The 24,575-nt window shown below is 40.1% G+C and overlaps 1 protein-coding gene across 1 annotated transcript in view; it reads left to right on the forward strand.

Moving 5' to 3' along the window:
• The window catches only part of NALCN (sodium leak channel, non-selective), a 420,693-nt gene extending 396,569 nt beyond the window's left edge, over positions 1 to 24,124 (forward strand). Inside the window, exons 37-45 of the mRNA XM_069970713.1 lie at positions 6,421 to 6,569; positions 8,372 to 8,465; positions 9,081 to 9,213; positions 11,764 to 11,879; positions 12,574 to 12,731; positions 15,702 to 15,852; positions 20,201 to 20,344; positions 20,831 to 20,948; positions 22,038 to 24,124. Of these exons, the coding sequence (XP_069826814.1) occupies positions 6,421 to 6,569; positions 8,372 to 8,465; positions 9,081 to 9,213; positions 11,764 to 11,879; positions 12,574 to 12,731; positions 15,702 to 15,852; positions 20,201 to 20,344; positions 20,831 to 20,948; positions 22,038 to 22,231 (1,257 nt within the window). The 3' untranslated portion in view covers positions 22,232 to 24,124. The remainder of the gene's footprint in view (positions 1 to 6,420; positions 6,570 to 8,371; positions 8,466 to 9,080; positions 9,214 to 11,763; positions 11,880 to 12,573; positions 12,732 to 15,701; positions 15,853 to 20,200; positions 20,345 to 20,830; positions 20,949 to 22,037) is intronic.
• Positions 24,125 to 24,575: the final 451 nt, after the last annotated feature.

Here is a 24,575-nt window from a genome sequence, read left to right on the forward strand (position 1 = left end):
GCCGGAACGGCCGGTCTCTGGACGGATCATCCTGGCCGGTAGCTTCCCATAGCCCACAGTGAAGCAAGCGCCCGGAGCCGCTTGCTTCACTGTGTAAACTGACATGTCAGTTTTTTCCGGCGCCGCATGGGATCCCGGCCGGAGCGCATATTATGTGTGTATGCTCCGGCCGGGATCCCATTGAAAATAAGGTTATGTTCCACCCCTCAAAACTACGGCCGTAGTTCTGCAGCGAGAACTACGGGCGTAGTTTTATGTAGTGTGAACATAGCCTAAAATCAATTTTATTTTATTGATTTTATTGATTGATTTATTGATTTTATTTTTATTTTATTTTTGTATATTTAACAAAATAAACCCAACTTTAAAGCCCTGTTTTATCCTTATATAGCAGAGGGTTTCTTTGCTATACTTTATGAACGGGTCTCTTAAATATACCATGAACCTGAATGTCTCCAAACCATGTCTCTATTAAATAGACTTGCTGAGAGAAAAATAACTACCCTCAATTTACTTTTATCTCCAAATAGAGCATAAAATGGCTTTTTCATGGTCACTTGTCATCATGCAACTAAGCTTGTCAGTTTACAGGCATTCCATTTTCACATTCATTGTGCTTTTGGTTGCTTAATATTAGATATAATATTTTATTATTTGAGTGATTTATTGTAGTTGCATTCAAATTAAAAGCATTAGTTTTACAGTGTTGGCCAGTATGACATGAGCAGAATATGGGCACATTTCTGCACATTTATAAAAGCTGCCAGTCCTGTTGCAACCTGTAGGTCCAATGACCCAAGTTGAGATCATCATAGGAATCTATGGTACTGACAGTTTGGGCCATTAGACCTGTGGCCAAGCGTAGATGTTGTGCCTTGCAGAAATGTGCCCATATTATGCTTTTGTGAAATTAGCCATAAAGGCTGTGGACACATTTGACATGAAGGAAAAGCTTTTTGCCTGCTTACCTTCAGTTATATTTTTTGCACTAAGTTTGAGTCTGCATTCTTCATTCTTTCATACATTTTCAGACCTTCATATATTAGGTTTGCAGCTTGATTTTTCCTATAAGTGTGACCTCCCTTAAAGGGAGCCTGTCACCCCCGTGCCGGGGTGACAGGCTCCTGACCCCCCCCCTCTACAGCCCCCTATACTCACCTGATCCCGCCAGGTCCCGCTTCTGGATCCGGTCGAGTCACAGAGATTTCACCCGCTGCAGCCCTGCGAGCACGCTGAGAGATGAGTCCAGCGTTCATAGAGAATGACGGAGAGTCTCTTAACACATGCATACAGCTCATGTAATTTTCCCCTACAAACTGCCTTTTGTGTGCTTTCCTCCCTATTCACAGCCTATGTGAGCTGCCCTCCATGTATGCTTTTCCAACGATCTCCACCCTGAGCTGCTCTGTACATCCCCTTATGCTCTCTACTGCTAGCTGTAACGCTGGGAGAAGAGAAGGAGAGAGCATAAAGCCCAAAAGGCATGTTTAAAAGGAACCTGTCACCCCTGTGCCGGGGTGAAGGCCGCCCGACCCCCCCGCTAGAGCCCCGAGTACTTACCCCATCTCGCCAAGTCAAGCTCCTGGAGCCGGTCCCGGGACGGAGATATCCTTGTCGGAAGCCCGGCGTGCATGCTGCATAGATGAGTCCGATGTCCATAGAGAATAAATGGAGCCGTCATTCTCTATGGGCATCCGACTCACTCATCTCTGCAGCGCGCGCCGGGCTTCCGACTAGGATATCTCCGTCCTGGGACCGGCTCCAGGATCGGGACTTGGCGAGCTGGGGTAGGTGTCCGGGGCTCTAGCAGGGGGTTTTAATAAGGATTATTTAAACAATTTTGCATTAAGGAAACAAATAAACAATATAAATTAAATCAGTGCAGACTTTCGGTTCCAGCGCTGTTATGTAAGGAAGAAAAGGAGCCAAATAGTAAAATGGCTCTCTAACATTCTCAGCTGACATATGGGCATCCTCCGAGCCTCCTCCAGTGCGGGAATGAGCAGGGGAACAGCTGGAATCTGCCTGCTGGCCAACACTCTGTTCACAGGCCCCTCCTCCTGCTTTTTTCCAGCAATGTAAATTACAAACATGCTTTATTTCACATTCCCTGTAGATTTAAATTTTGAAAGAAAGTTGTAATGACAGTGAAAGTATAAGTGCAAGCTAGCTGCAAGCAAAACTGAAATCCAAGGTCTGTGTGACAAAATAGATGACATAGAACACGGCCCAACAAGTTATGAATGGCGGGTCTACCAGAGAGTGTGAAACCATCCAAATTATTTTGGCTTTGTGAGAGAGAACTTCCAGGGGCTTTGGGTCTTGAGTTATTACTGCAGAATTGAGAGGACACACTGAACTAGACCTCCAACTTCCAAGGGCTCTGCACAGCAATTTAAAAATTGCACTAAAAACCACATCAAGGTATACTACCGTATTATTCCTTTACTACAATGACAAGTCAGCCTTGTTACAGGTATTCTGCAGCCGGAATCATCCTCTCCTATTAAATTGATATACAGTCCTGTTCTTCGAGGACTATTCCACTGAGGTGTTAAAAAAGCGAAGAGCGTTCAGTGTACTGTGCTCCAATTTAGCCTTAGTATCCAGCCATTTTGCAGAACCACATCCATCTTCAACTCTCCAGAAGAAGTGGAGAAAGCTTTGGTAGTGTAGATATCTGTTTTCACCTGGACCTGTCAGGAAAGTCGTCCTGAGTTTGGAGACTTTCTTCTTCATTGAGGGACGTCTCACCTCAGAGGAGACCTCCCACATCAGGAAAGGCCAAGCAGAAAGTGTAAAGTCACCTTGGGGGCTTCAAAGGCACCTGGGGATACCAGAATGTACTGCAAGGACTTGTGTATAACGGTTGGTCACCTAGGAATTAATGCTTATTCCACTGTATGCCACCAGGGACCTTATGCTCCTTCTCTCAGAAGCAACTATTGGGGATATTTCCACCTCTATCGCCGTATGAGACAGGCAATAAAAATATAGGTATCTCATAGTTAAACTTTATCCCCTCTCTTACCCTTCTGCTTCTTTTTTCCATTTCTTTTCTTCTATCTTATGTCTTTTTTATTTTTATCCCTTGTGGGTGGCAACCAGGATCATATCCTGCAATGTGAAGGTACTTTGGTCTCCAAATAAACAGTCCGTCATCTTAAGGCACCTCAAGCACCTCCACCCAGATGTAGTGCTGCTACAGGAGAAGCGCAAATTTTGGGTGGGAGAGGTAGATGGTTCAAGGAGTGTAAAGCAAGGGGTATTGATCCTATGGCACAAAAATTTCCTGGGCACTGTGATTAATTTGCAAAGTGATGGAGAAGGCAGGTTGATCCATATAATTCTGGACATTGGTGGTTCAGCAAATACAACGTATATGGCCCCAATGGGGAAAACGATCTTGAGTACATGATACAGGAAGATCCCCTGTCTGAATTATTTCCCACAGGGCAGGGAAGAATGACAATATGTAATCTGAAAGGCTATGGGGATCTACACTGCTAGTCAGCTTATGCATGTCACAGAGAAAAGGTGGCTGACTATCACAGAAATCCAGGCCACTTATAATATCCCGTCCTCCCACTTTTTGCAAATGATCAAACTTATTTCCTTCTGTAAATCTTAGTAACTGTCCACTTGCTTCCCCAGGGTTCCACTGATCTCTGGCACAGTTTGTGGACTTTCCCCTAGTATTAAAAGTACTGACAACTTATGACAGCCTATATTAAAAAGGTACTAGTAGATTGATCTGCTTAAAGGGGAACTATCAGCAGGTTAGCCAAATCTAACCTGCTGATAGACCCTAAAGCTCCAGGGATGGTGAGGAGGAAGATATGTGTGTTACCTCCTCGGCGGTGGTCCTGCTCTGTTAGTTAGTCTTTGCACTGGTGCACTGTTAGGAACACTGCCGCATCATTGGCCCGCTCCTTCTAATGAAAATTAATAGAGCGTGCGCTATAAGGGGCTATCAGCAGGTTAGATTTGTCTAACCTGCTGATAGTTTCCCTTTATAACTCATATTTCTACTCCAGTAAAATCCTTATTATCCCTATTATGATCCTGATACGTTCAAATGGCTTCTTCTAAAAAATTATCTGTTACCTGATATGCCTTTCACCTAGGAATTAGTTAATCTTATAAAATCCCTACCAGGTATTGAACAAATTGAAACAGAGAAGCACAAAGAAAAAAGTGAAGACATTTTTTTTTTTTCAACAAATGGTGTATATACGTACTACTCCACTAAAGAAATCCATCAAGTCGTGACAGTCAAGCAGGACCAAGGATCGGAGGGAAAGCCAAGAGACATTGTAGCCCGCAGTAGATCTTGGGCTTAGAAAAGCTTCTTTGACACTTTGCACTGGAGAATACAATCATTTTTCTATGTCCTGAAAGCATAGGCAAATACTTGACCTTACAGCTATCTAACCGTGTTAGCAGCGTGAATTGTAGCTGACACATTTACTTTAAGTGAAAATTTTTTGTTTGTAGCTTCCAGCAGATATTGATTAGTGGTCTTCTCAGGCAGTCTTAAATAAAGCTGCACTCCCACTCACCCTATCTGATTAACTAAGATGCACACACCTCTTAGTAAATCAGGCGTCCGACGGCCTGACACGCAGATTGTAGATTTATGCCTGCTTGCCACGATAAATCAGGCTTGGGAGGAGACCACTCCTCAAACCCCACCTTGACAGACCCCTCCCCCCATTTAGGCAAGTGGGGCATAAAACACGGAAAAGGCACCTTTTTCATGGCGCACAGCAAGGCGCATAATATTGAGTGCCCCTAAATGTTTTTTTTTCGCCCATAATTTCTATTAAGCCTTTATGATGCAAAGCCCTTAACTATGTATAGATCTCCTATCAAGTCAGCCAGTAAGCATGTCAAATCACTCACAATATGCAGCACACTAATATGTAGATATTAAAGGGGTTGTCTGGGATTTTTCAATAAACTAGCATCGCTTTGCATTCTGTGGGTATTTTATATTCTACATGCACTTCTATTTTTTATTTAGAGCACTCGTGTTCTCAGGCTCAGTCACATGACCACTCTGTTTGTGTTTTCTTTACTTCCTGTGATGTCACGTTCCCTTTCTGTTTCCTGTTCCTGACAGTAAGGGAACAGTGAGTCATCAGGTGGGTGGGGTTATGCTTCCAAATTTATATGGCTCACCCCTGTAGGAGGAGCTAATATCTGAGCCCAGTAGAAAGTGCAGCAGTAAGGACAGCCATGTCGTGGGGGGCACAGGGGGTAGCCATGTTTCTTTGTAGTGTTGGGGTCCTGGGATAACCGCTGCATGTATGTCCCCCAATGTCTGCATGGGTTTTTCACACTCTCAAAACATTGTGAGCTCCACTGGAACAGGGACCAATATGAGAGACTACATTCTCTGTACAGCACTGCAGAATAAGATGGAGCTATATAAATAAAGGAACTATAGGGGTGATTTATCAAAACTTGTACAGAGGAACCCGGGAAACAGTTCCCCAAAGCAACCGATCAGATTCTAGGTTCCTTTTTTAAAAATTAAAACAAAAAATCTGATTGGTTGCTATGGGCAACTGTTCCACTGTTCCTCTGCACAGGCTTTGATAAATCGCCCCCCTTATTGTTGTTATTGTACTGTAAAGATGTACAATGTAAGGGCAGTGTAATATGGAGAGGAGAGATGCTACTTCACCTCATGTCAGTCACCATTCTATCTATTTCTTGCTAAGGTAAACTTGTATTTTAATCCTGGCTCATAGAACCCCCACTCACCTGTAGGATGGCTACTGTAGTGTATATGTAATCCAGGACTATAACTCCTAACATGTACATGCTGGGGCTTGTAGTCCTACAACAGATAAAGATTTAGAAAACTAGTGGATTTTATAATATATGTAATTGACAGAAACTGAGGCGCCATGCTGCTCAAAGGGCACTTGTAGTAAGACAGACATTTCCCTGCCTGTGGTTTGAGTAGGTGGAGCTAGATTAAGAAAGGATGGGGTGGAGCTACAGGCTTGCAGAGCTGTGATGTCACTGCTGACCCCTGTGACCTGGAAGTTCTTTATGTAAACTAACACAGATCCAAAAAGCTGCAACAGAGGAGAATGCTCAGGGACACAGAGGAGAAAAATGGTTAGAGGAAACCACTAAGGGAAAGGGGCAGATTACATATTATTTATTTTCCAATAAGAAAAAAATGTTATACAACTTCATTAAGATCAGTAATAAGTAGCCAGGCTCTGACAACTTTGTACAACCCATAAACAATATCCATTTGTCACATGTGTACTACACACATCTGCACTACAAGGTCTGTTAGAAAGCACATGATATAAATACTTAATACTAAATAATGTGACCAAAACTATGGCTCAGGACATTTCTCTAACATGGTATTCTTATATGCTTGTCTTCTAGGTTACTTTGAAGATGCTGTTGCTGACTGTTGTTGTCAGCATGTACAAGAGTTTCTTTATTATCGTAGGAATGTTCTTGTTGCTTCTTTGCTATGCTTTTGCTGGTGTTGTTCTTTTTGGAACAGTAAAATATGGTGAAAACATTAATAGGTAAGCATTACTATGACAGAAGGTTGGATTGTGCAATATCTTGTAGGCTAAACAATATTGCAAAACATCACTGCACTGACAAGTGAATTACCATCTTGGAATTACAGACTTTTTAAATAGATACTGTAGATATATCTTGTGTGTGGGCACTGTTGAATGCTTTTCCATAGACTCTAATAGAAACATTATTAAATTTAAAAAAAAACAGATTTCTTAACTATTTTACAGTTTTTTTGTTTTTAACAGTGTGTAAATGCAGCCTAAATTAATAATGCAATCTAATGTGAAAGTCTGTTTAACACCTTCACTGTAATTATAGTTGTAATGTGAGTTTTTGATTATGAAGTTAGCGCTAATAGAGTAACAATCAGCATCTGTGAGACCAGTTTTAGGTCCCTATTACACGGGACGATTGTTGTCTGAAAAATCGTCGTATCGTTTGAATTTAAATGATAATCATTCCATGTGTATGCAGGCAATGATCAAAAATCTATCATGTGTCACTGTTCACATCAGTAATCGTTTGCTAAATATTCGCTAATCTTCCATGTAGTCACACATCGTTCCTTCTTTTGCTGGGATCAGAAGGAATGAATGATCATAGTATTGATTGTAACTAACAACTATCGTTCTGTGTGTTATGTTGAACGAGTTTCCCAAAAAGTGAGAATGAGAAATCGCTTTGTCTAATAGGACCCTTATACATGCATATTATGTGAGCTTCTTTTGCGGCTGTGTTACTGCCCGGGAAAGGGGCCTATACAGTGATCTTTTTAATGGCTTTGGAGGGGCAGGGCCTAGGCGATGATGATGTCACGAGGGGGTCTACGGCTGCGATGTGGGTCAAGATATGGGGTTCCACAGCAGTTAAGTCCTGCCCTTACAGCACTGCTCACCAGCAATACCATGCATTTTTGAGTGGAGAGCCCACAAGACATCTTTTATGCGTTAAGATATGAAATGTCCACAATATAAGCTCTAAGAATGGGGCTGAGAACTTTAATGTAAATTGCTTTGTGTAAACAGAACCTGCCCCCAAATTAGTTAAATTGCTTTTTGTTTTCCAGTTTCAACCCATAAATAATATTTTGGGGGGTTTATTGTACATTGAAATTACAATTACAATTGTTCCTGTTTTCTGACTGTTTGGGAAAAAATACAGTCAGAAAACAAGAAGTGCTGTGTTTTCCATTATAACAAAAAAAAAAGAATGTATATTGCAAACTTGCTTTATATCACATCTACTGTAGATTTAGATTTTGAAAGTTATAACAATAGTGACACTTTAAATTCTTGGTAAGGATTGCATTAAAAAGAAATCACACTTTTAGAACATGTTATTAATATTGTCTTGAAGAACAACTTGAAATTGGCTTCATACATGCAGTTTTGTAAGCGCTTTTGGCACAGTTATGCAAAGGCCTGCTAAAGTTTGTTTCATACCCCCATGTCACGTTGAGTTAGCAGTTCTTCGGGTAAGGCCCTTTTTATCAGGCTTCTGCTAGTGGTATTTGTAGAGTTTTGGGGGTGGGGGCAGGGTGTTGTCTTACATGTAAAGCAGTAAGATCATTTGGTTGGGTCATCATGTTTGTGCTGGGCATCGAGTGGAGACAGAGAAAATCTACAATGGAGATTTGTACCTGTGTTTTGGTCCCACTATTGGTTTGGATAAAATACCGACCAGATGGTATGTGTGCTTTGACTTAAAACACTGCTTTAAAAACTGCATGTGTGTTTCCACCTTAGAAGCTGGATACTTAAGAAATTAAACTAATACTTTGAATGTATTTGATCTCTTTTAGACATGCAAACTTCTCCACTGCAGGGAAAGCTATAACTGTCCTCTTTAGGATAGTAACTGGTGAAGACTGGAATAAAATAATGCACGACTGTATGGTGAGTAGATTTCTACAAACTGAGAATAGTACGGAGGGCAAGAGAAAAACAGAATTGCATTTAAGTTAAATAAATTTTTAATAAGCAGCCAGCTTTTTTTTAGATTTGCAATAGCTCAGTAACAGTGTTGTGTATTTTATTTATTATTTCCTTTAGGTTGGAATTACACGTTATTTTTCATATTATTATTATTTTATTTTTTTTGCTTTTTTTAAGCACACAGAGGCCAGATGTTTGCAGTTAGTTTCTATATGAAAATGATGTTTGTTTTTCTTTTTACAATGCTTTATATAATCAAAATATTTATTTGATTTTTTTTATTTATTTATTTTTAATTAATTTTTGGCCAATTGTTAAGCCTCAGGCTGCCAGTATAAAACCATGAGCCTCAGTGATCCTAATGTTATTTTTTTTAATCCTGACAATACGTTTGAGTGTGTGGTTCAGTCACAGTCACTGTCACCCCCCTGCTGGTCATCATGTAAACACAGCTGCTGTGCCCGCAAGATTACAGTTACATATCTGCTCCTGCTGACAACATAGATAGTTATCAATTTATACTAATAGATTAACGATGTGTGACTTTTAATATTTACTCAGATTTTGTCTTTCCAGGTACAGCCACCCTTTTGCACACCTGATAGTAGCAGATACTGGGAAACCGATTGTGGAAATTATGCTGGCGCTCTTATGTACTTCTGTTCTTTTTATGTCATCATTGCCTATATCATGTTAAACCTTTTAGTTGGTAAGTTTCAGTGGTTGTTAAAGTAATGTTTGTGATACTTAACAATGAGCTCAAAACTGTTAAATGTGTGATCATCACTACATGCATTTGCAAGTCTTGGATAAGTTAAGATTTTTGTAAGCAGATCGTGCATTGCTTTATAATTTCCAGTATCCCATATTATTACATTGTTGCTGTTCCAATGATGACTTAACAATGCATTTAAAAAGCCCTGTGGTAAAATAAAAAAAAATATATATATTTTCTCCCCTTTAATCTGTTCTCAATACCCCATAATGAGAATGAAAAAATGTAATTTTGGAAATTTTTGCTAATTTATTAAACAAGAAAACATTAAGAGGAACATATTTATGAAGAGAGGCATATTCATACCACCGGTCTTAAATTAGGCCATATCAAACAAAAAAAACCTCTACCTCGTTCAATATCAATGTGTCTGGACAAAACTGCAGAAGAGGGGTCTGTGGAGTCTCAGTTACGAGTCTCAAAACACAGGAATAGCCAGATATCCCTCCATGGGAAGAAAGTCTATTGCCAAGGGGGTGACTCCCAGTGGGGAGATCACCAAACCACCCTGATACGTAGCCCCTTAAGTCCCACTCGGTTGCGAGTATTGGAACATAAATAGGGAAATACCAGGGTGGCCCCTATTACGTCAAAGTCTAACTCTGTGGCGAGTATTGCGAGATGACAAGGGTTTACCAAGGCAGGCATCTATCCACAGATGATCGTTTAGGGGTAGTTAAGGGGCTATGTATCAGGGTGGTTTGGTGATCTCCCCACTGGGAGTCACCCCCTTGGCAATAGGATTTCCTCCCATGGAGGGATATCTGGCTATTCCTGTGTTTTGAGACTCGTAACTGAGACTCTACAGACCCCTCTTTTGCATATTTAAATTTATAGGGGGCAATGTTTTAATGGAGACTCTTCAGTGAGTACTCCATTTGATTTTTTTGTCGCTGGTCTCCCTGAGCTCAGCGATTGCTGTGTTTTGTCCGACAGAACTGCAGGAGAAACTTCACAGAAAACAATCTGAAGTAGGGAATCCAAAAATAGCCTACATGTACCTGTTCACATGCTGTTTTATGGAAGTTTTCTCTAAGGACACCTGAGCAGGTGTAGATTTCTGCCATGATTAAATCATGGTAAATTGGGTGTGGGAGGAGGCCATGCCTTCTCCCTGCCTTGACGTCCCCCCAATCAACAAACAAGGAAGGGACATAACCGTGAACCCCTAGAAGACACTTGACGTACCTGTACGCCCTGACCGCCTGTCACTGAAGACCCTGGGAGTGCAGGTACGTCCAGAGTGCATGCCCCGCTATCAAGCACGATGAGGAGCAGAGCAAGCTTCATAGCAGGTGGGGACTGGCTGCAATCAGCAGTCGGGCCCTCACTGTTAATGACAGGCTGCACTGATTGTGCTGCAGCCTGTTATTAACCCCTTAAACGACACGATCGCAGCGTTTAAGTGTTACAGGAGCAGCTCCTGTCACTTACCAGTCAGCACCTCCGTAGTGTGATTGCAGAGGTCCTGATCACTTTCCCGGACTGCGAGAGGTCTCTTACCTTCCTCTGTGCCGCCCTGTGTTCTTTTGATAGTCTGCCACAGGCAGACTCTATGTGCAGAGTTCCCATAACATGGCCCTGTAGATAGGTCATTTTGGGCTTGGTCATGAAGGGGTTAGGTGGCCCAGCCAAAGCCCTGAATTGAACCAAATCGAACATCTGTGGAGAGACCTTAAAATGGCTGTCCACTGGCCATCCTCATCAAACCTGACAGAACTTGAGAGGATCTGCAGAGAATAATGGCAGAATACCCCCAAATCCAAGCGTGCAAATCTTATGGCATTATAACCAAGAAGGCTGGAGGCTGTAATCACTGCCAAAGCTACTTTAAAGGGGTAGTGCGGCATTTTAAAATAATTCACTAAATAACAAACATTACAAAGTTGTACAACTTTGTAATGTTTATGTTAGTGAATGGCCCCCTTCAGCTAATGATGCAGCAGAGGGGGGCCAGCGTGAGGGACGGATGGAGTGGTTCGGTCGACCTCCCGAAGATGACATTATTGTCCCAAGATGGCGGATGGGGTCGACACGAATCAGGTGAGTATAGTGCATCACACTTCGGGGTCTAGCGTGGGTGGGGGGAACACGGGGAAGGGGGCCATTCACTAACATAACATACAGTACAAAGTTGTATAACTTTGTAATGTGTGTTATTTAGTGAATAATTTTGAAACACCACACTTCCCCTTTAACTAAGTAATGAATAAATTGTTTGAATACTTATGTCAATGCAAGATTTTTTATTTTTTTTTATAAATTAGCAAAGATGTTTAACATTCTGTTTTTACTTTGTCATTATAGGGTATTTTAGCTCAAAAACGCAACATAACAAAATGTGAAAAAAGTGAAAGGGTCTAAAGACTTTCTGAATGCATTGTACATTAGGGACAAAAAAGTTTTTTTTAACATATTATTGAAATACATCTAGTGTAAATCTTGAATAAACCATAATATGAATATCTATTTTTCTGCTTTCAGCCATAATTGTAGAGAACTTTTCTCTTTTTTACTCTACTGAAGAGGACCAATTACTAAGTCCTAATGACCTCCGCCATTATCAAATAATATGGAATATGGTTGATGATAAAAGAGAGGTAATATAACTGAGATAATCACATAACAAGGATGCACTGCATAGTCTCTTATTTATTGGCAATAGCTGATTGTTTATTGCAAACTACAACAACATTGACATAAACTCTGAAACTTTTACAGTCTAGTTGAATCACACTGAGTTGGTGACAAAGACAGGATTGTCAGTAAAAAAAAATGCATAAGCTCTTGATCAGAGAAATCTGTGGGGGAATGGAGGGAATTGTGCCCCATAGTAAAAAAAAAATGTTGCCACAAAGGCTTCTTTATTTTACACTTAAAGTGGTATGCCCACATTTGGTTGGAAAAAATGAATGTAGCTGGGACTATAGAAAAAAAAGAGAAGAAAAAAGCATTACTTACCTAGCCTTGATACTCCGCTTGTCCTCCACAGCTTTTGTTCAGCTACTTCTTGTCTAAAGTCCATAAGTAAAATCCGAAGTAAACCCACAAATGGTCTGCAAAAAGAACTGACTGAAATTTGCACTTTAAAATCCATGTGGACTTTTTGGGGGAAGTTATCGACAACTTGTGAAAGATAATTGTGAAAATCACATCTGCAGTATTAGTACTGTAATCCACTGTGGGTCTTCTGCACACAGTTCTGGCAAATCCACAGTGGATACAAACCTGTGTGAAAATGACCCTACAATTGTTGCCTCATGTGGTGGTGATTGCTTTGTATCTTATCACCAGGGTGTCATTCCAACATTTCGAGTGAAGTTTCTCCTAAGGTTGCTTCGTGGCCGATTAGAAGTAGACTTGGACAAAGATAAGCTTTTATTTAAGCACATGTGCTATGAAATGGAACGCTTGCATAGCGGTGGTGACGTTACATTTCATGATGTGCTCAGGTACAGTATTTTTTATTATATATTTTTATGTGAATTTATTTTATGACATGAATTAAGAAATACAATTATGTCATTTGCAGTAGATGCTTCCAAAAATTATTTGAAAATCATATTTCTTATTCTTATGTAATAAAGTGGTACTTCGGGATGCGGGGTATTTTGGAGGATCGCCTCGTCTGCTGAATGGCAGAGCTGCCTTGACACGTCACGTCTCATGCGGCAGCTCTGACCAGGAAGCGGCCGCGGGACAGGAGTATCGGGCGGCGTGATCCGGGCACTGGCGCTGGAACGGGGGAGGTAAGTGACCTCCGGCTTTAATTTCCACCCCCTCCCCGGCGATCCTCCAAAATACCCCCCGGCTCGGAGTACCCCTTTAACCCCTTAGCGACCCATGATGTATCTGATACGTCATGGTGCCGCGGGGGGGTGTTCAGAGCGGCGCTGATCCCGGCTGACACGTGCAGCCGGGCAGTGCCTCTGCTAATTAAGCACTTCAATGCAGCTGTCAAACCTGACAGCTGCATTGAAGTGCTTTATGCACACTATCCCTGGTGTCTAGTGGGTCGGATCTCCCCCGGAGATCCGTTTTTCTGCCCGTGCCGGGCCTCAGCGTCGGAATGACGCTGATCCCGACTCGGCAATAGATTGCTATGGCCTGCAGCAGGCCATAGCAATCTATGACCGATCTGATAGATCTTTGCTGTGTATATACACAGCATTGATCTCTATGAGAGATCAGTGCTGTCTATATACAAGTCCCCCAGGGGGGGCTTCTAGACCATGTAAAAAAAAAAAGTAAAAAAGTGTTTTTATTAATAAAAAATCCCCTCCCCTAATAAAAGTCCAAATCACCCCCCTTTTCCCATTTTATAAATATAAATTAATAAATAAACAAATAAATAAACATATTTAGTATCGCCGCACACGTAATCGCCCGAACTATTAATTAATCACATTCCTGATCTCGCACGGTAAACGGCGTCAGCGCAAAAAAATTCCAAAGTGCAAAATTGCGCATTTTTGGTCGCATCAAATCCAGAAAAAATGTAATAAAAAGTGATCAAAAAGTCGTATATGCGCAATCAAGGTACCGATAGAAAGAACGCATCATGGCGCAAAAAATGACACCTCACACAGCCCCATAGACCAAAGGATAAAAGCGCTATAAGCCTGGGAATGGAGCGATTGTAAGGAATGTATATTTGTTAACAATGGTTTGAATTTTTTACAGGCCATCAGATACAATAAAAGTTATACATGTTATATATCATAGTAATCGTAACGACTTAAGGAACATGCATAACAAGTCAGTTTTACCATGGGACGAACGGCGTAAATGCAAAACTCCCCGAAATCAAAACAAATTAGTTTTTTTTTCAATTTGACAGCGCAAATGATTTTTTTCCGGTTTCGCAGCATATGTTATGGAAAAATAATGCCTGTAATTACAAAGTACAATTAGTTTCGCAAAAAATAAGCGCTCATATACGTCTCTAGGTGAAAAAATGCAAGCGCTGTTGACTTTGAAACTTAAAATGGAATAAGCAAAAGCGCAAAAACGAAAATTGGCTTTGACCTTAAGGGGTTAAGTTACAAAGTCAATAATGTGAAAAAGCCAGGCCATTACATCATATTAAGAGGAATTTTGATATCCCAGCATGTGACTATGCACAGGGAAAAAATTTAACTAAGAAAAAAATGGAGACATTCTCTCCTAATGTAAAGCTCCTAATCACTCCTAAATTGGGTTTAACTCTTCTTGCAAAAACAGCGTCACCCCTGTCCTCAGGGTGTGTGTGGTATTACAATTTAGTATTCAATTCGATTGAATTTAGTGGAAGTAAGCTGCAAAACCACACCCAAACCTAGGACAGGGGAGGTGCTGTTTCTGGAAAAAGGTGGCCATGTTTTTCTAATCCTGGATAACCCATTTAAAAGGGATATTCAGGATTAGAAAAATTCTTTCTTTCAGAAACAGTACCACACCTTAGTTTGTGTCAAATTGCAGCCCAGTTCCATAGAAATGAATGTAGGCAAGATGTAATACCACGCACAACCTGAGGAGAGGTGTGGTACTGTTTCATAGAGAAGGTAGCCTTGTTTTTCTAAGCTTAGGGCCCTAATACACCAACAGATTTATCTGACAGACCAATTTATCTGACAGATTTTTTTTAACTAAAGCCAGGAATGGATGTGAAAAGAGGAGCGATCCCAGTCTTTCCTTGATGATCTGTTCTCTGTTTATAGTCCGTTCCTGGCTTTGGCTTTAAAAATCTGTCAGATAAATTGGTCAGATATCTGTAGGTGTAATAGGGCCCTTAGATTAGAACCAACCTATTTTTCCATCAATGCATTTCAAGACCTATAACTGTATAGGGGCTTGCTTTTGTGAGATGAGATGTAATTTAGATTTGCACCAATTGCACATATTACATATCTTAGCATGCAGAATTGTCTGATCTATTAGAATATAACAATATTGTTCCCACATGGTATACGGTGTAAACGAAAAGAGAAAAAAACACCAGTATTGCAAATTTTTTTTAAATAAAATATTAGAAAAAAAATAAAAAGCAATCCCATTTTTTCTTCTACACCAATATGATACCTTCTCAAGATGTATGGGTTCCCATCAATCGTATATTTATCTGTACTGTGGAGAAAACTTGAGAACATGAGTTCCATTTTTTTTATCACTTAGAAATGTAAAATTTTGGTGCTTTCAGCAGGGGCAGCATGTCACAAATGTAACTTTTCTTTCTATATAAGATCAGCCAAATGTTTCCCTTTGTGATTATTGTTAAGTCAAACCTGTAGCAGCCATCTTTCCCTATTTACTATTTAAATCCACATTTGGCATGAATAGACTGTTATTCCTATGTGGGGTGTGTGTGGTAATTTAAAACAATCCATAGAATTTCTCTTGTATATGCTTTGTATATGAGTAAATGTGTTTGCTTGTTTCTGCAGTATGCTGTCCTATAGGTCTGTGGATATCAGAAAGAGCCTTCAGCTAGAAGAACTGCTTGCCCGGGAACAGCTGGAGTACACAATCGAGGAAGAAGTGGCTAAACAAACTATACGCATGTGGCTAAAGAAGTGTCTCAAGCGTATAAGGGCAGTGAGTAAAACAGAATTCTAAAAATTACTACTTTTTTTTTTTTTTTTTTCTGCTAATCTGTATGTGTCACTCTACGTCTCCTTTGCTCTTTTTTTTTTGGCATGGCAGTGATGAATGTTGTAAAGAATTACCTTCCCTGTGTGGTATGTCTGGTGGAAACCCATCTAGTTAAAGATAAAGTTAATTTGCTGAATATGAACTGGTGGTCTAGTCAGTATCATTCGGTGTTCTCAGGATATGCACGTGGGGTGTCAGTACTTATTCACAAGAGTGTGGACTGGGAGCTTTTTGATCGGAAAATTGACAGTGAGGGGCGTTATGTGTTTCTTTATGGTAGATTGGGGTCTATTTGTTGTATTTTGGCATTTATATATATTCCCCCACGTTTTAATGCAGAAGTTCTTAAGGCATTATTTGCATATAGTCAAAATAAAGTAGAATGTCCTATTCTAGTGATGGGTGATCTCAACGCGGTGATGGATGAGAATAGAGATAGGATGAGGGCATCTGGGGGGGGTGTCCCGTGGGGGGCTCCCCTCTTCCGGGGGTCCTCAGAGAATTAGGGTTGAGGGACTTGTGGAGGGAAATGTACCCGGATAAAAATTCTTTTTCTTGTTGGAACAAGACGTCCAACACCATGTCAAGAATTGACATGGCGTTGGTCAATAACCTTATGGCTCCGTTGGTTAAAGACATAAAATATTTGAAAAGATGTTTATCAGATCACGCACCTGTTTTGTTAGAAATGCACTCTCTTAGGGAAAATAAAGAGAATATAATACGTATAAATGCACACTGGATTAAGTTAATTCATGATAAAGATAAAATTAAGGATGACATTAAGTATATATGGGATATTAATTGTGGCACCTCATCAAAAAGGGTGGTGTGGGACACAATAAAAGCCGTTATAATGGGGAGGTATTTTGGGGTAATATGTGGTATGAAAAAGGGGTTTCGTAAATTGGAAAGAGAATTATTTTGTAAGGTAGAGGGTATTGAGGAGAAGTATAAGTTGGCACTTACACATGAGTTGAAAGGGGAATTAGTAGAAGCACAGAAAGAGTTGGAAGCGTATCTAGTAGAGAAAGCGCAGAATCAATTGGCACTTAGGGGGGAGAAAAGGTTGTTAGAATCAGGGAAGCCAAATAGAGGTTTGATATCGTTGATTAAAAACCAACAGGAGAAAAGGGATATTACTGCCATTAGATGTAGGGATGGTAGGGTTTCCAACCAGACGGACGTAATATTGGAAGAGTTCAGGGCTTACTACGCTAATTTATATACATCAGAATCTGAATATTCAAAGGATGAATTGGGAGCTCTTCTGGATAATATTATCTTTCCCAGCATTACGGATAGGCAGAGGGCTGAGTTGGATGCACCCATTACAGTTACAGAGTTAAATTCTGCTTTGGACTCTATCATAGGTAACTCGGCTCCGGGGAGTGATGGATTGCCTTATGAAATATATAGAGTCCATAGGGAGGTATTGTTGCCGGGGTTGCAGCAAGTCATGGAGGAGGCAGGGGAGAGGGGTAGTCTGCCCGTATCCATGGGGGATGCAACTATTGTGCTGTTACCAAAAGCAGGGAAGGAGAAACTTGAGGTTGGGTCTTATAGGCCGATCTCATTGATTAACATAGATGCTAAGTTAGTTGCTAAAGCCCTGGCTATGCGTTTGGGTAAGATTGTTGGGGAGTTAGTCCATGAAGACCAGTGTGGATTCGTGCCGGGCCGGATGACCAGGTATAATATTAGGAGATTATTTGAGAACATGCAGGTAGTTGAGAGGGGAGGGTCCCACTCCATCCTGTCTTTAGATGCCATTAAGGCGTTTGACAGGGTGGAGTGGGACTATTTATGGGAAGTGTTAAGGCGTTTTGGAATGGGGGAAGGATTTATTGGCATGGTTCGTCTCCTTTACGCGGATGTAAGGGCTTCAGTTATGGTCAACGGCGTACTATCGGACTCCTTCAGACTTAGCCAAGGAACGAGGCAGGGTTGCCCCCTGTCCCCGCTCCTTTTTGCTCTTGGAGTGGAACCCTTGGCTATAAAAATCAGAGCAGAGTCTCGGATCGAGGGTTTTGGCGTAAGAGGAGGGGCAGATAAAATTTCCCTATACGCGGATGACCTATTGCTGTTCCTTAAAGAGCCGGATAATTCCATACCAGTGGTGATGAGCCTGGTACAAGACATAGGTAGATTTTCGGGGCTAAAAATCAATTGGACAAAATCTGTGTTGATGCCGTTGGAACAGGGAAGTCAGTTATCTTTTTTTCCTTTACGGGTTTTGGGGGAGGGGGGAAGTTTTTCTTATTTAGGGATAAATGTTTCGAGGAAAATAGAGGATTTTCACAACCTAAACACTATACGGTGTGTTAAAGAGTTAGAGAGTAAGGTTAATACGTGGCAATCTCTACCGATCTCCAGGGCTGATAGAATAGTCCTCTTAAAATCAGTCTGTCTGCCCAAACTGTTATATATTTTCTGTGCCTCCCCGATGTGGATAGAGAGTAAACTCTTTAAAAGAATTAGGGCAATGTTTAACTCCCTGATTTGGGGACGGAAGAAAATCCGGATGAAGTTGGATGGGTTGTGTCTCCCGTGGGAAAGAGGAGGTTTAAATGTTCCGGATGTGAACAAATATTTTCTTGCATCGCAAATGTTTTGGCTGATGAAATGGGAGAGTAATGAGTGGTTTAAAATGTTGCGGAGGGGTAAGGAAGGAGGGGAGAGGGATATTTTTGGTGTTTTGGAGTCGGGATGGTTGGAAGAGAATATATGGGTAGGATGTTGTATGGTGGTATTATTGGTAAAAGTATGGAAGGAGATGAAAAAGGTGTTTGGAATAGAGGGTTTGTTAGATTTTGCGCCCCTGTGGGATAATAATAATCTTGGGGAAGTTAAAAAGATAGGGACGCTTAAGGTTTTGAAGGAAGCGTGAATTGTATGTTTGAGGGATGTTTGGGATATGCATGGGATCAAAAGCTGGGATAGGGTGAGTAGTGAATTTAATGTGGGTCAGAATGGATGGTTCGAGTATGTAAGATTGAGTCATGCTCTTCGGGTAATGAATGTGGCGGGGAAATTTAAAGGATATGGGAAAATCAGCTTGATAGATAAAATAAGAAGGGAGCCCTACTCGAAAAAATGTGTATCTAGGGTCTACAAATGTTTGGTAGATGTGAATATGGGCATGGTGAGTAGTAAACAAAAATGGGAGATTGAAATTGGTGAGGTAGGGGAAGTCCAATGGGCAACGATTTGTGGGAATCTGAGGAAAGTGTCGCCCGTCGGAAATCATAGAGTAATACAGTTCAACTTTATACACAGTCTATATTACACTCCGGTCTTTTTGGCTAGGATAGGAAAGATGATAGTTGCCCTAGATGTGGCGTTAGGCAGGCGGGTTTTGGCCATATGATATGGGGATGTGTGGAGTTGACCAATTTCTGGGAACAGGTGTTTGTAAAAACCTCAGGGATGGTCGGGGTGGATTTACAGCAATCAATAGAGTTGGGAGTTTTGGGGGATACTTCTAATATTAAGGTTAAAGAGAAAATTAAAGGGAAAATCATTAGGCATTTATTCTATGCCAGATTGCTTGTTTCCAGAAAATGGTTTTCTCCTAAGGGTCCGGTTATTGAAGAGTGGGAAGGTTGTGTTATGAAATTTGAGAGACTACGGGGGAATTTTCTTGGAGACATGAGTGGTTAGTTTGTTTGTTTTTTTCCTTTCTTTCTTGCGTGTTTCTTGTGTGTTTATTGAGTTTTTGGTTGCTCTTCTCAGATATTCCTCCAGGGAGGGAGGGGGGGGGGGGGCGGGGGGGGGATTGTAAGTTTAGGGGATGAATTTTGGGATATTGTAATATGAGGATTGTATGGATTGTACTGTTATTGTTATTTATAAAATAAAGAAGTTATAAAAAGGAAAAAAAAAAAAAAATTACTACTTTGATCTTTTTTTATTTCCTAAAACCTTCATTTCAGAGTGTCTACAATACTGGCCCCATAATATTGCCAGCTGCAGCATCCTATAACATTGTCAAAGTAAATAAAAATCCTCTGTGAATCATAAACTGCCACAATACATTATACAAATACAATTCTATAAAACAAGGCAGACAAATTGTCCTGTATTGTTAGATGATCACTATAACCAATCACTTTAGACAGCCATAGAGCTCCTATACAAGTAGATTGCCACAGAGCCTAGATAATACGGCTAGCTGCTTTGCCCTTATAATATTGCTAGTGACATGAGCATGAATGTGTTTTTTAAATAATGCGGATATATTTTGATAATTTTGAAAATGCATGATTTGTGTTGCATTTAATTCTTTTAGAAACAACAGCAGTCCTGCAGCATTATCCACAGTCTACGAGAGAGCCAGCAACAAGAAAGGGAGAGATATGGGAACCCACCTAGTATTGAGACAACACAGCCAAGTGATGACATGAGCCTCAATCAAGATAATGCCCAGCCAGAGGTATTCATTACCCCATTCTCAACCCTCCACATTTCAATTCCATAACATATGGTAGTATGAGGGCTTATTTTTGCAGGACAAAGTACTTTTCACTGGCAATAAGCAAACTTCCAGTAAGTTCAGGTTCAAATAATGCACTGCATCCGTCTTCTCCAGGCTGCAGTAATGCCAAACTTATTGTATGGGTCAGTATGACTTCAACAGTACAAATTTTAGTTTTGTTTTTATTTATCTCCCCAATTGTCTTTAGCCTGGGATATTATTGGTGCCATATGTGGACATTTATTGTGCCAACAAGCTCATATTTGTAGTCTGTGTTCTCTTTACTGTGTTTTATGACCTATATAAGGTTTTTAACATGTTCCAACTGTTAGTTTGTGGGGAATACAAGTATTTACAAAAAACAGACATGGCAGAACAGGTCCTGTCTAATTTTCATAATCATTTAAAATATGAAATATGTTACTTATACTTTTTTTTTATTAGACGAGCAGTCAACCAAAGCTTTTGAGCCCCACTTTTTCTGACCTCATGAGAGATCATCAAGATTCCATTGAAGGTGCAATGCGCTCAAGACGGATTGGTCAATGGCATTTACCAGCAGGTAGGTAAAAGTAAATGTTCTGGAAATCTGCAGATATAACTGTTAGTTATAGTTTAACACATGATTTTATTCAATAAGAGTTGTCACTTTAAAGAATTTTTTACTTTTTACAATAATTGAAAAGAAGTGTTTCAGGAGATTTAGGCTGCATTCCCACGTTCCGTGATCCTAACGGATCACAGACGTGGAATGCATGTACCGGAGTCCCCCCGCGCCCGGACAGCATCTGTAATTAGATGCTGGGAGCGGGGGAGACTGTATTCATAAGCGCCGCGCTGTAATGAATCAGCCGCGCGGTGCTGTTACTACAACGCGGCGCTTATGAATACAGTCTCCCCCGCTCCCAGCATCTAATTACAGATGCTGTCCGGGCGCGGGGGGACTCCGGTACATGCATTCCACGTCCGTGATCCGTGGGAATGCAGCCTTATTCTACCCAAACCAAAGGAAGAATGAAGTCCCTGCAGGCTGCCTGTTTTTACTAGCAAACTATGTTATACTATGAAATACTGCAGTGTTGTAGAGAAAAACACATTTTAAAACCGTGTCCAGTGGGGTGGTTTTACTGACTTCTTTCAGTAATAGATGTGTTTTTTTACAAAAAAAAAAGTAGCAAGTCAATTAACACTTAAGCAGAACGAGCCATTGAGCAGCCAGGCTGACCACCCTCCAGACCCAGCTCTGCTTTAAACTATAGTTTTCCGCTGTAAGGCCCAGTTCACACTAAGCAAAAACAGCGGAATTCCGTAGTGCTCAGTGTCCTGCAGTGTGTCTATACAAGGACGGGCGCGCCTCCATGGATCTTTGCTTAAAGAATTGACAAGTCAATTTTTTTAGCGGAGAGGGGAGGGGCGGGGGTGCATGCGCCCTCCCATACACACACTGCAGTACACTGAGCATGGCGGGATTCCATGGCGGAGAGCTCCACCATTTTTGCTCAGTGTGAAGTGGGCCTTAGTTTATCACTGACATATCCATATGTCTGACAGTGACATATCCTAAAATTACTGATTTCCATATATAACCATTGTATAACTATATGACCTGTGGTTTGTAGTTAGAAATGTCTTCATGTTATCTGTTCTACAGCACCAAAACCTATAAGTCACTCTGTATCTTCTGTTAACCTACGCATTGGTGGTCGTTCCACAATGATATCTGCAGTGGGCAAGATGAATGCTATGTCTGATGCTGCCTCTTGTGGATCAGAAGTCAAGAAATGGTGGACAAGGCAACTTACTGTGGAGAGCGATGAAAGTGGTGATGACCTACTTGATATGTAAGGACAATGCAGAAGAGAAGCCAGAATACTGTGACTGCACAGAACTCTTTTTACAAAGCTAACTAATATTGTGTTGCAAATCCTAAAGATTTCTGTTCTGGGGTCCATGGTTTGTTGGTACAAGCAGTACTATTTGAATAATTGCTAAATTTTTAAATGTGTTAAATCTTAATGCAGATGCCTTGTTTCTTTTATGATCTTTACTTGGTGATCAATGCCACCACCTCTATTGATAATGGCTTTCCAGTAAACATTAGGAGCACAGGTTATGTAAAACACACTGGGTAGGATCTCTACTGATTTTGAGAATAGAGGACCACAGAGCTTTTGGGTTTTCGGGTGCAGATCTTTGTATCTTTGATGATTACGTATTATGTTTCATTAACATATCAAAAAGTATGTAAATGTAAACTTGCACTTTATCTCTGTGTCCATGCATTTAGGTTCTATATACAGGGGCCATACCAACCAAATAAGAATAATAACCTGTAATTTGCTACAGTGATCAAAATGTAAAATGTTTGACCCAGAATCTGCTTCTACATGGTTTGTTTATTTCTTCTTTCCTCTGTATTGTTTAGTCAATTCTAATTGTGCAATCTTATGGTGGGTTTACACAGAGATTTATCTGACATATTATTGAAGCCAAAGCCAGGAATGGATTTAACAAGAGGAGAAATCTCAGTCTTTCCTCTTTGACCTGTTCTCTGTTTATAGTTCATTCTTGGCTTTGGCTTTAAAAATCTGTCAGATAAATCTCTTTGTGTAAATGCACCATAAAAGAATTTAATTGAAACTAAAATTAACAATGTGGTTTTGAAAAAATTCTAGTAAACCAAGAAAAGATGTACAATGAGGCGATGATCACGATGAGCATGGGGATATGGATTGTAAATACTACACCAGACTATACACTGATATTGTACTGATGGTCATTTACCATAAACATTGTCAGGGAAATCTGTTTAAGTCAGACCAGTTACCATGTGCTAATTATAACTGAGATATCAGATTTTCATCTGCACGTGGGTACAATTGTATGGATTGCCTGTCTGGGAGTGGGGGCAGGTCTCCTAAAATGGATCTAAAAGGTTTATGGAAAAGAGATGCCAAAAAAAAGCTGTAATAGATATAACTATATTGCTATAAAACATACTCTGCTTGTTGTGGTCACTGTGTGTGATATGAACATATCAAGAATCAGCAGTTCAGGAAATGAGCTACTTCTAAACTAAACTTCTGACTTGTCTCTATGATACAACAGCAACACATTCATTAAATTACTAAGTGTAATGCTTTCAATAAGATATGAGAGGGTCTAAAATATGATGCCCTCCATACAAAAGCCCAGTGAAACCTCTTTATTCAGTATTCAGTGCTAAATAATGTAGATGGTTCATTTCATTAAACAGAATCCTTTATATTTTCCTCTCTATTTTGTATAAACTTACTTGTGTTTGCTGCTCAAACGAAGTTTTAAGTCTTTATAAAATTACTGTATGAATCACATTATTAGTTTGAACTTTCTTACAGTAACTAATGGTTTTTTTCTCTTTTAAAAATATGAATTTAGGAAATAAGAAAAGTAAATATAAAAACAGTGGCTATTATTATATAACATTTCTCGTGTAGTCTGTAAAAGTCAGCAGAGACTGGAGTCTACTAAAATGAGCCATGCTGACAAAATACTTATTATAAGGAGTTCCTTGAAATGAAGTCCTTTTTATATAACGCATTTAATATAAGCCTTTATTTTTCACTATGTACAGTAGATAGCAAAGAAAAGAGATTTGAGCTTTAACACCATGTAAATATACAGTCATATAAATGTTTTGAGACATTTCATTAAAGGGGTTGTCCAGCGGAAAACTTTTCTTTCAAACCAACTGGTGTCCGAAATTTATGTAGATTTGCAGTTTACATCTATTAAAAAATTTCAAATCTTCCCATACTTATTAGCTGCTGTATGTCCTGCAGGAAATGTTGTTTTATTTTCAGTCTGACACAGTGCTCTCTGCTGACATATCTGGCCAAGACAGGAAGTCTGTCTCAGTTTTCTGTGACTCCCCATAGAAAACCTCTACTGTTCTGGCCAGAGATGTCAGCAGAGAGCAGTGTGTCAGACTGAAAATAAAACATTATTTCCTGCAGGACATATAGGAGCTAATAAGTATGGGAAGAATTGAGATTTTTTTAATAGAAGTAAATTACAAATCTATATAACTTTCTGACACCAGTTGATTCGAAAGAAAAAGATTTCTGTTAGATAACCCTTTAACAAAAAAACTGTTAGGAACTTGAATAACTGTGAAAAATTAAATGCATTTGCTTCTGCATTTACTTTT

Source organism: Dendropsophus ebraccatus, chromosome 5 (assembly GCF_027789765.1).
Source record: "Dendropsophus ebraccatus isolate aDenEbr1 chromosome 5, aDenEbr1.pat, whole genome shotgun sequence".
Classification (NCBI taxonomy): domain Eukaryota; kingdom Metazoa; phylum Chordata; class Amphibia; order Anura; family Hylidae; genus Dendropsophus; species Dendropsophus ebraccatus.